A 12,654-nucleotide genomic window follows, 5' to 3' on the forward strand; every position below is an offset into this window, starting at 1 on the left:
CCTAATGGTGACCCATAAATAAAGCAGCAACCAATGGAGAGAATTGATTTTCAGAAGCACGGAGGAGTGGTGGAAATTTATGCTCCGAGTCAGACTCCGCTGCAGTGCCGTATATCACCCTTCGTCTTTTTTTTCCAGCCCATCACTCTGCCTCTGACTGTAAGGCTCAGAACAGAGTGTTCCCCTCTTTTTTTGAGATTATAACATTTGCCAAATCTCTTCCTTTGTTCCTTTGATCTTCTCTTGGTTTATCTTCTCATTTTATTCGCCCATGTGCTGTGCTCACCTGGCCTGTAATGGCTTCACATTTCTATCTGCTCTGCCTCTCTCTGTTTCTCTTTCTGTCTTACACAAACACACCTTTTAGTTGTCAAGGGGAAATTAGCCAGACTCTCATGAACCAGGCTCTGACTTTCTGGAATTTGCTCATTTTGCTGATTTTCTGTTTGAGTGGCTTAAGCTATAGATCAGAGTAATAGTAGAGGCAAAGCAGTGCTTCTACAACTTCATGATGCATCTAGCATCATGGTAATAGTACTGCACATCTTTAGACAGATCATATATCACAGAAAAAGATTAAACACCATTTTTATGAATTGCTAAGTAAAATGTTCTCATAAAGCACAGTGTTTTTTCTCTGTCTTGCTGAGTTCTTCGACATTTTGTTGCTGGGATCCTAAGCAGTACATTGATCTGATCTGTCTAATCTGCATGTTCAAAAGATCCCATCATTTCCCATAATCCAGCCATCTGATTCTCTTACATAGTTAATCCAACTACACAGCTACATATGGACAGGCTTGCTCCAGATTTGCACATTGTATGGCAGATGTTCTCCTTGCTTGTGTGTTTGTGTATGAGAGTGTGTTCGCATGCACATGTGCCGGTCCATCCTGCTGTGGGCACCCAGGTGCTTCAAGCACCAGGAGCCATAACAGACCTGAGTTTATTAATGTTGTTCATTTCCTCTCGTCTGTTTGCCCCTGGCTGCTCGGCTCTCCAGTCCAACATTCCACACACTCCTCTGGAATTAAGGGAGAGGCCTGCGGCGAGGCAGGGAACGAGCTCAGGAATGTCTCTGTTATCACAGGGAGAGAGAATGGAGGGAGGAAGGGAACAGGAGGTCAGGCCAGAGGGCCCCACCGTTGTTAGGTTGACTTTAGTCAGGACTGCTGGAGTTGTAGGAGCTTCCATCATCAAAGCTTTGATCACTACACTCAGCTCGGCACATGGGCTCATATTACCACAGAGGTCCATGCCTCTGGCCCGATCAGAACACATAGGAATCTAATTTTAGAGCTGCTGCTTTTTAAATCAATATCTCCACTGCTATCAGTGGCAGTGTCATGTAGATTATCTCACGGCCTTCACAGATGTCACACCAGGTTGGCTCTGCTCTCAGTCCACAGTGTGTGCTGCTGAGGATCACCCTGCATCCACTCACACAGGCAAATGCTCTGACTTGCATACTGCTCGTGCATGCGGAGGGACACATACGCGGGCAAAAGCATCCCTCTGGGTTAACCATAGCTGGAGTCAGACCGTGTGCAGGCATATGCACGCATGTGTGGTGAGTGAACGTGAGAGACGGTTTGATAATGTATGATGAGCACAGAGCTAACCGAGTGCCATTTTTGGAAGGTTACAGTTTAGCAGAGTGGTTTTATTTTACCAGCTTGATATATTATTTGTTAGCGTGTGATGTTAATATGTTTAATTCATGCTAATCATATCTAAATGTTTAGTCTTCTGGAGAAAGATGACAGGAGATGTTTTTTGAAGCTGGATGTTTACTGCAGGCAAAGGATATTTCGTTTTTGTTGATCACTCTGTGCTCTGTAAGTATGACAAGGGCGACTGTTAGTGTATTTGAACTGTGTGAAGTAAATTTAACTCAGCGTGTTGATGTTAAGCTAGTATTTTGTGTGTCGATTTGCATGATCTTACAGTCGTAACTGTATTGTGGGCTTTGGTGACGCAAAAAAAATTCCAGGGTGGTGAGATAAAACCAAAACGTTTTCTGAAATTTACTGTTTCATAAATTTTAGAGGTGTAGAAAAGTTGGTAAGAGAATTTATGAATCTTAATTTTAAAATGCCTTTTGACCACTGGCAGCAATGAGGCTTCAGAGCTTTGATGACTCACTGGTTGGTTAGAAATGTTGACTCACAGCAAGAAGATCCTGGATTCAAACATCTTTCTGTGTTGTGTTCTGTTTTATGGTCTTCCATGTTTGTATGTGTTTCTTGGGGACGTTATAGATTCCTTTCAACTCAAAGACATGCATGTTATGTATTGTACTGAACTGGAGTTGGATCCCAGGCCCTGCGCTGTGGCTACCCGCTGCCCCCTAAATAGAATAGAGAAGATGCAGAAAAAAAAGCATAATTTAACTGTCATTAATCCAAATATGAATGTCCTCTAGCAAGCTTTAACCTAATGGTTTCATGTTGGACTTTTGCTACTGGTATTCACAGTTTTTCTAATGCAGAAAAAATGCATCACTTAGCATAAAGATAATGCATAATGGCCAGTTTTTCTCATAGTTAAGTCCCATAAAGCTTCTATGTAATGCCTGCTGTTGAGTGTTTCTTCCGATGAAGGGATTTCAGTGTGAAATCCATTTAATCTTGTCCATGCATAATGTTGTGTAGCTTATATATAAATACAAAGGGGATTATTTTCATCCTTTTACTATTCCTGTCGTAGATTTGAGACAAGGCTTACCACGAAACATATCAAGACTTTTTGAGACACCTGAATATTAACTGCAGTAACAGTTTTCTTCAAAGTGGATTACATTGTACTGAATAGAACTTACAACTAAACAAGAATAGCTTAAAATTAATCATAGAAATCACATGACAATACTATAGCCAGCGTGCCACAGACTTTTAAAATATATTTTTATGTTTATATCTCTATCCAGGGTTAACTGCTGTGATTCAGATCCTTTCTGGTATATACAATGCTGTTGTTCTGCAGAGTCCAAGTGTGTCATACAGTCTGACCTTCCCGCGGGAATGCTGCTCTTGCATATTAGACACTGTTTAACAGCATGACAACAGAACTAATCACAGCCTTGTAGCTGTGGCCTGCATAATGTTCCCTCTGTAATTAAAGATATGTGTGTTCCATTAGTTGCACACAGGGGATGGACAGCAATTAGACCATTAGGTTTCCAATCAAAGTCAATAACAGAATTATTAAAAGTAAAAGTTCGAGATGTATGTTCATATGGCTTTTTTTTAAAAATAATTATTTATTTCAACATTAATTTGATGTTGTTGAAGAATAATTTATCTTTAATGTGTCCACTTTTATAGGATTGGAAATGTGAATTTGCAGTTATCTCTACATTTCTTGCTCTTTGGACCTAACTGCAGCAAACCAGTGTTTCTCTATGGTTTTCAACATTGCTATGATAAGTGTAATCATATCTGAATAAGCCAGGCTTCTTCAGCTGGCTCGGCTTAGCAGTGTATAAAACCTGTAATATCACTGATAGCAGAAGTGAGCTCGCTTGTCTGCTTGGAATAAACATGACTGGAACAGTAGTGCAGCATTAAAGTGTTTTTTTTTTTTTTTTTTAATTTCTTACTCTGTGTTGCCCTGGTGTTGTCCCATCAGTGCTGCTTCCATATGTTGTTTACTGTACATGTCACATGGTTAGGCCAGTGGCACTAGTCCAACTGAGTGGGGCCCCAGGTGATACGAGAGCAGTAGGTAAACAGAGGCAGATAACATCTCTACACAAAGCTGTGTTCCCTGGTGGTGGTGCAGCACCGGCAAACACAACACACTTACTCTGCATTTAATTTATCTGTTCTCTGTTTAGTCAATTTTATTTTTCATTTTTGCTTTTATTAGACTGTTATCAGCTAAAAAAAGAGACAATCCGAACAGTGAATATCCCTACCTCTGTTTTGTCTTGTAATCTCAAGGCTAAAAGAGTTTTATTTTGGTTGGATCCCATCCACACTGTCATGTGTTCTGGACAAGTACAGAGGGAGCATGAGTTGCTCAACATCACCTCATCACTCATCCTTGCTCTAACTTAAGATTCTATTTCATCTGGCTGAATATAAATAAAAAAATATATATAAATATAAAAATACTGAACTTGATCTCAATATCCAATCTATGATAGTTATAATCAAAGACAAATGTATGGAGTCCTATTAATTTGATTTGATTTCATTGCAACTTCTCTGTGCTATCATTGGGTCATTGTATTGTAAGTGTGGGTAATGGGAGGACGTAACTCATAGCATTTTTAACACTTTGATATGGCACTATGTATTTTTTATATTTAAGGTTAATAAAGTACACAATTTTATAAATATTCACAGAGATTTTGTAGACCAAGTGATTAATCAAGAAAATAATCCATAACAAAAGTAACTATAAGTTGCAGCCATGATATTTTTGTACATGTATTACTCCATCCACCTTTAACCCCTTTGGTGCCAGTTTACAGCAAGTAAATCTGCCTTGTTTACGAACAATCCCATAATCATTTCTTGATTCCCTTCATTTACCGTTGTGTTCCCACCAGCTTTAAAATCAAACCTGCACCCTTCCATCTCTCCGCCTGGCATGCAGGAAGGGTTAGGATGTACACATTCTGTCTGGCCTCACGTATGAGCTCACAGGAACTGTCTATATGCTGTAGAATAGGGCACTGTAAATCCCTGCCCACCACCCAGCTCAGTCCTGACCCAGCACAGGCCCCACAGTGCCCACCCCGAGAGAGGTGGCTTAGACTGGCTTTTAGGTCCGCTCCCTTTATGCTGAGTTCATCAGGCTGGTCCTTTGAGCAGGGAGCCAGCCCACTGCCTTGTGGCCCTTTCTTTCTTTTCAGGCGACAAATGTGCTAAAACAGCACTCCATAATCACTTGGCATTAGGGGCCGTTGTGTTGGGCATTAGTGGTTAGAATTGACCAGTGGGACGTTATAAAAATGAGTCTGACAAGAGAACACCAAAGCTGATGAGTCTGGATCCTGGCACTGGACGGCAAGAGGATTAGTAAGCTAACACACTGGCTGGGGTTTCTGCAGGGTCGGGTCCCATCGCATCTCATCACCACCAGGCTTGAAGCGGCCCCTGTGGCTGCCGTGTCTCCATCCGCCTCTCTCTGGCTGGCTGGGTCTCGTTCCCGTCCTCCAAACGCTTCTCCTCCTTCCATTCTACCAAAAACAAAACATCATTTCCTGTTGTAGGGTTGTGATTTCATTGGAGGAGCATGTGATGTCATAAACTTGAGCCCGAAAGGGTTAAGTGGCTCCATTGTTTCATCAATGTTTCTTGTGTTTCTTTTTAACTCAGATGAGAAAAGATAATGAGAATTGAATAGTCTTGATTCAAAACGCTTTGCAAACACACGTATATCTGTGTATTTTTAACACAGCTCCAGCTGCATGCACTTTGTCTACCTACTGAAACTCACACTGAAGAGACATGTTTCGATAAGATAACTGAGTACACAACAAGCAGTTAAGTTTGCTTCTTATTTTCTCAATCTACTGCAGCATTTCAAAAACTCAGTTGAATACAGAGAGAGCACAAAGGTTTTCACCGCCTGACCCTTCACTGATTTCATCTCTGATGTTGTCTGTCGATACAGATTACAACAGTCATTAGAAATCAGTTTACCTCATTATCACTCAACCATTAAATCACATTTATTGCACAGCAGTAAATGTGGAGTTAATTCAATTGATTTTACAGAATTACGGTTTTTGTCTGACTGGCACGTCTCGCCTGGAACTGTTCTCGTGCCTCTTGTGGGGTATAGAGTGCCAGGGCCTGTTTCTCTCGAAGCTCCTGCTGTTTCCACTCCTTTGACTGGTGCAAGCAGCTTCATACTGCTGGAATGTAGCAGTAACAGGCAGTACCATGGGAAGAGTCACTGACAGGGATGGGGGGGTGAGATGCACGTCCCGTATTCAGGCCAACGCTGAGTTCACTGGACTTGAAACATTCCCTCATTTGTCACAACTTTGCGATACAGTGTAGTGTAGTTTAGCTCAATCCTTCTTTCTGTTATCTCATCTACTGTTCTCTCTTGTCTTTGCTGGGCTCTCTTTCCTTTTCCCACCACTCTCCCTTTTCTCTCATCCCATCAACTTTTACTTTTTAAATTACACTATGCTCCCTCTTTTTTCTTCCAAGCTGGCACCTCCTTTTCCCGCTGCACTCCTTTCTCCCCCCTTTAATCCCTTTACCTTTCTCTTTTACCCGTTTCGCCTCTCCATCATTTATCTCCCATCTTCTGCTCTGCTCTCCCTTGCAGTTCCCCTGTTTACTATTACTTTTTTATTTTTTTTCTTTCCTTTCCTTTCCTTTCCTCTCTTCATCATTTTGTGTTGTCACTTTAGTGTCAGAGACAAACCGCACTGATGTGCCTGCCACAGTTTTGTTCTGCAGAGGATGTAAACTGTTATTTTGTACTGAAGCTATTCAGATTTTACATGTTTTTTTTTTGCGTGTTTGGACCTGCTCTGAACCATTACAGTGTGCCAAATATTCTAATAGAGCTGAAACATTTAATTGAAGAGGCTATTGATCAACAGAAAATTAATCTGCACCATTTTGATTAATTGTTTAAGACATTGTTTCCACCAAAAAAAACCCCAAGCATTCATCAGTTCCAGTTTCTCAACCATGGAAATGTGTTGCTTTTCTTTGTATGATATGATGTAAACTGAATATTTTGGAATTTTGGACTGAACTGATTGGACAATGCAAGACATCTGAAGATGCCAGCTTGGGCTTATGCGCTGTGATGGGCAGTTTTCATTATTTGACATCTCATAGAATAAACAATTACTTGATTGATCAAGACACTAGTTGGCAGTCATTAATAATGGAAATAATCTTTTGTTCCAGCCTTATATGAAAATCTGTTTACAGTAATATTGTACAGATGTCTAATTTTAGCTGTTCTATTGAGGTCTGAGACGCTGTCACATTCAAAAACATGAACGCTCACATGGGATTATTCTCTCTCTGCACAAACATTTATCACTGAGAAAAAAGACTGAGTGTGCTGTTTCTGCTACTTTACAACTCTGTATCTGCTCTTGTGATTACAAGTGGCAATATCAGAACAAAATGCATTCAAACCAGTTTGTTACTTTTCTGCAGCCTTGATTTTAATGAGAACAGTTTGAAACACTGTTTGTCCTTGTTATCAAGAGAGAAGATCGACATGTTCATTACGTCAAGGCTAATGCCAGTTTCACTCACATATCCTATATTAAATGTAAGATAATGAACAAACACATCACCCACAGTCGTACCAGACTGTTGGTCATTATGGTTCTAAATATCATTACATGTGTTGTTGGATAGACACCACGTCAGACCATACGGTTGTTGTAACTGCAGTGTTTACACTGGAAACAGTGGAGATCACGTGGTGTAACTTTATAGGACTTCTTTTCTTTCTTTCACCTCATGAAGAGTTAAGGCAAATCATGTGAAACAGTTAAACCGTGTAAACGAGTCAACATTCACACTAACAGTACACAGTAAAAGGTTTATTACGTGAATTTCCTTAACATCCTTAACATCCGCACGCACAAACACTGAAACCGGCCTCCTCAGAGACTGTTTGTTGCAGCTTTACGTGAATGGAGAATGTCATTGTTTATCATAGTGACATTGTCTCCCTTTGACATCATATATACACACATACATACCTCTCCATGAACCTGCAGATTTCTCTCCAGGTAAAAAGATGATTGCAGTTAAGTCTCAGACACAAGCAGAAGAGAATTACAATCAGAACAAAGTGGGAAAGTGGAATGAGCCCTTTCTTCTCTAAACTTGAGATCTGCTTCAGTAGCTTTTTATGTCTGAAACCATGTCCGCAGCACTGAATTTGAAAACACATATTGTTCTCCCTGCTTTCAGTTCAAAAGGTCAGTGGTAATACTCATATTTTATTACAAAACAAAGTGTGCATTATTGATGTTACATTCAAATGCAAAATAAATGACCACAGAGATTCTAAGTGAAGAGAATAAACATTGTAATTTTAATTGTGCAGCCTGTTTAAAAACACCAAGCTGGCAACAAGGCATATTTGTCAAAATCATCTGTCCTTTCAAACTCTTTACCACATCATGGCGGTAATGTAAACAAGGCTGCTTGCCAGTGACTATTTATGGAGCTTGTTTTGACTTAACTTCACACTTTTCTGCAGTGATGTAGAAGTGTACTCTGGGACACCATGACATCATTGTAAGTGGTACAAAAAAAAAAAATACACCTGACTACGCCCCTAAGTGGTGCTTGGTGTGGACAGAGGTAAAATAACTCTTACTCTTCAGTTAAACCAGTTTAAAAGAACAGGATTTGAGTTTTTCTTTATTATTTGGCTGATTAACTTTTAAAAGACAATTTGAAAATTTTGCCATTAATAGAAATTAGACTGAACACAATTTGAAGCTAAGGGGCATTTTCAAATCGCTTTAGAGTTGGCCCAAGCAACATCGGATGAGATTGCAGCTGTGCTGTTGGGCCCCTTCAAAATAAATCTTTACCCTGACGGAAGTTAATTGTGTTCCCAGAGCGTGGCAGCCTGAAATCTGCAGTTGCTGTCTGTATTAGACTTGTAAATCTTTACTCTTCCTTAAAAATCAATTACATGCCACTTACAGTATGTGTCAAATGGCATTTTAGTGCCTGCTGCTTGCTGTCGACACTGTAACTTGAGCTGCAGCTGTTGGACTTACCAAGACATAATTCTGCCTCTCACTGTAAGTGGGGCAGCTTTGGAGCCCTTGTGTCTATTGCCTATTTATTAAGCTGTAGATTCACACCATGCTCGGCTTTTCACACGTTGGCATGTTAGCACTTGCACAATGACAAAGCTGACGTCCTTCTCTGGTTTAATCTCACCTCTGTGGCCTGCAGTGCAGTTCGAAAGTACTAGGACAGTGATGTGTTTTTCATTGTTTCAGCTATACTCATTGTTTCGGCTCACTGGATTTGTAATTAAACAGCAATCACAGTCTGAATGGTGAGTATCAGCAACACTGACTGAACACTGTAGAATTCACAGCCATGTTTAGACAGTCCCTAAATATGAGACAATGCAGCAGGACAATATTCTTTCAAATACATGATATAGACAATGCCACCAAGGACTTTTTAAAGCCTAACACAACAATCCTCAATCCAGCTTAAAATTCATCTGATGTGGATGTAACCACCCTCAAAGCCGAGAGTCAGGACTTTAACCCTGTAGTTATGGTTTTATTGTAAACCATCGTGCTGAAATCAATCTCACTGTCTTAATACTTTCTGACTGCGCTGTTTTTCTATTTATGTCCACAACTATGGATTACCAAGTGAGGTTGTGATTCATTGCGATTAAGAAGATAAGCTTTAAGGTTTCATCAGTGAACTTGTATAGATTGTGTTTCTGCTCTGTTATTACGGCCTAAGGTGGACATTTACTGTAAGTGCTTCCAGACAGTTTAACTGCTGCCTTTATTGCACCCTCTCTTACTCTGTCTGAGGTGACATATAAACCTGTTAGAAGTAACAGTGCAGCAAAATTGCTGTATATTTCTGTTTTGCTGCCTAATGTGTGCCTGATAATGTGTCTCTGCTACCAGTGTCAGTGTTCTGTTTTTCTGAGTTGTACCAGGTGAGGCCTTAAGGCCGACTTTTATGCATGAGGTGTTGCAGTACCTCATTACCTCTACTTCACTGTTTCCTAAGCCACGTACTTAGAGAATAGCCGACATGCACCTCTTCAACTATTTAACAAGAGCACATACATGGACTACCTGGATACTGCAAGAATAATGATTGGTCTGCTTGAGGTTACTTTTGCAGCAAGTTGAGAAAAGGCTAATATTCTTCATTTCAGCCATGCTAGACAAAGCTATGCATTGTAATAAAAGCAATTCACTGACAGATGACATAAACTGATGAAGCAAGTTCTTTTCTTTTAAAAAGGTTCATTCTCCTTGAAGTGGAGCACTGGATGAACATCGTCCATAATTAAGACTTCATCAGCCATTCAAGTTTTTGCAGACTGTTTCACCGTTTCCCAGGCATATCTACAGCAATGCAGCTGTGGTGCTTTTAGGGTGTGCTTGTTATTAGTAACAAAAAATTTTTTTTCAAGTGTATTTACTCTACATATCTGTGAGGTGAGGCTTTCACTGATATGTACATCAAGCACTGCATTGCCACCTACATAAGGTACTGTCCTTTCTCTCCTGTGTCTTTCCTAACTGTATATAGAGCCACACAAATCAGAGATTAAATTCATTTGCCTATTGTTCTATATTTTGTAATCATTCAGGGTATAGAGTTATCTTATCCAGCCCTTGTAGATTATAATACTACTTGCACTTGTCCTTTGAATGCTATTTAACGTGTGATTATGAGTATCTGATTATGTGAGTGGATTTGTATGGTCAGGCTGTTGTTGGCACAGATTTTTTCCACTTTTTTGCACTTTTTCGTCACAGCTCCCTTCGTTCCCCACAAGCAATTTTCCATCTTTTGACTTGCTTGAATGTGATCTCTCTCTTTTTTTATTTTTTTTTGACCCTTAAGCTCATGTGTTTTACAAATCCAGCTGAGCATTGCTCATCTGATTATAGGGAGGCAGTGACGAACACTGTACAACCATCAGTCCTTAATGAAAACACCACAACAGCATTGTTTATGCTCGGTGATTTGAATTAAAGTCATATTATTTTAACTTGACATTGCTGTTTCCAAAGAACCCAGAGAAATCCCATTATATTTCACATTACACATCATTCTTGCTACTTCAGAAGCAGCACTTAAATGAATGAGTTAAAAATATTTTGCCTTAAATTCAAGTCTGCTTTACTTATTCTCACTCTTTTTCCCACATTGCTGAATTGCTTGTTTGGTGCAGGAACCCGGCATGTTAACATGTCAGCAAAATATTTTCATGCTCCCATCTGTCACTTAGTGCACCTTTGTGTAATTGTATGATAAAAATCGCATATAGGTGTAGCCTGGGTACAAGTTATTTAACACATCTCTGTTATAACAACAGATTTTTCCCCTCTTGTCTTTACAACTGAAAATCCCTATTTTCTTTATTTCATGGTGATTTTCTTTCTTTCTTTTTTTGTAATTAAAATTGTTTTCTTTGTAGTTTTCGCTAGATTTTTGTTATCAGTCTAAGAAAGTGTATCATTACCTTGATTAGCCATACAGTGTGATATGAAACATCAGAGAACAGTCTGTATTTTGTCTCTGCGTCATGAGCTGTAGGACACACTTGCACAGCACAGACACAGTGTAATACATTTATCTTTACAAACAAATAAGACTGGGCAGTAACAAAATGCTGCTTGAAGTTACATACAGTTGCATTGTCTGCTATGCTATCGCAACAATGAAGGGAAAAGGCTGAATTGTTTTTCATCAAGTATTTACTGGCAAAGCGCACACACACTCGCACACACGCACTAGATTGAGCTGAGTGCAGTGTGATTGTACCTTGGGATTTGCAATATTTTTAATTTACAGTCTCATTCTGCAGTAAACAATGGGGTCGTCACGTGGATGGAAGGCATGACGTAACAAGCTAGTTCTTTCCCCCATCAAATTTACACAGTATACTGAGTTAATGGGTGCTCGCTAAACAAAAATAGAGATTCGACATTCAGTATTCAGGTTGGCTCAGGGGAGGAAAATCATAACAGCCTGTTTACTGTGAAATAATCACAGAAGTTGGAAAGTGTTGGAATTTCAAGTAGACCTGCTATCGTGCTCTGCAGCTTGGGCCATTACTTGTTAAGCTACTTGAGATACTGCTAAGGAGCAGAGTTCAACCAGGTTCACTGCAGCATAGTCTCTGCTCTGTGGCTATAAAAGGCTCAGCAGTCCTTGTCTGTTGAGAAGAGAAAGAGCAAGAGAGAAGCAGGGAAAGATGAAAATGGGAGATTTTTTTGGTTGGTTGATCACAGGCTGCCTCTTGGAGTAAATGTCTTCAGAAGTTTAAAAGTAGCCTGGTTCACTATCAGTGACTGAAGACCCTCCGTGGTTAATTTAGAACTCCAAAAACTTTTTTCTTCATCACAAGAGCTAAGAGGAACTGTCTCTCCAAATTACAACACCTCCAGACTATTCTCACACAGGATAACTGCTCTTCTGTGGTTGTGAATGAATTGGGGAAGAACACAAAAAAAACACAAGAGCAGGAGCATTAACTTAATAACTTAATAGTTAAAAATTACTTTATGTGAAAATCTGTTTGTTTCCATTCAATTTCTTTATTACTAAGTGCCATTCCAGAGCTGTGTATCCTTTGATATACTTGAAATTAATTGCAGTCGCTTTATGACTACAAAATAACCGTTCATCTTTTTAGGTCACAAAAGCACAACAAGAGTATATGCTAGTGGCCTGACTCTAGGGATGGCAATATTGGTCTGTTGGTCAGCCAGTCGGTAAGGCCACCACTTTAGTCCTGACTGAAATATCTTAAAAATTGTAGGGAGAATTGCCATAAAAAATTGTACAGACATTCATGGTCCCCAGTGGATGAGTCCCTCTGACTTTGGTCATCTTTGGCTTTACCTCTGTTGCCACCTGCAGGTTGACATTTTTAGATGGATTGCTATGAAATTCTGTACAT

General features: G+C 39.8%; 1 protein-coding gene across 1 annotated transcript in view; it reads left to right on the top strand.

Moving 5' to 3' along the window:
• The first annotated feature begins 1,516 nt into the window (after positions 1–1,516).
• The window catches only part of tjp1a (tight junction protein 1a), a 62,697-nt gene continuing 51,559 nt past the window's right edge, over positions 1,517–12,654 (top strand). The window contains exon 1 of the mRNA XM_041050948.1: positions 1,517–1,570. Within this exon, the coding sequence (XP_040906882.1) occupies positions 1,556–1,570 (15 nt within the window). The 5' untranslated portion in view covers positions 1,517–1,555. The remainder of the gene's footprint in view (positions 1,571–12,654) is intronic.

Source organism: Toxotes jaculatrix, chromosome 1 (assembly GCF_017976425.1).
Source record: "Toxotes jaculatrix isolate fToxJac2 chromosome 1, fToxJac2.pri, whole genome shotgun sequence".
Taxonomy (NCBI): Eukaryota; Metazoa; Chordata; class Actinopteri; family Toxotidae; genus Toxotes; species Toxotes jaculatrix.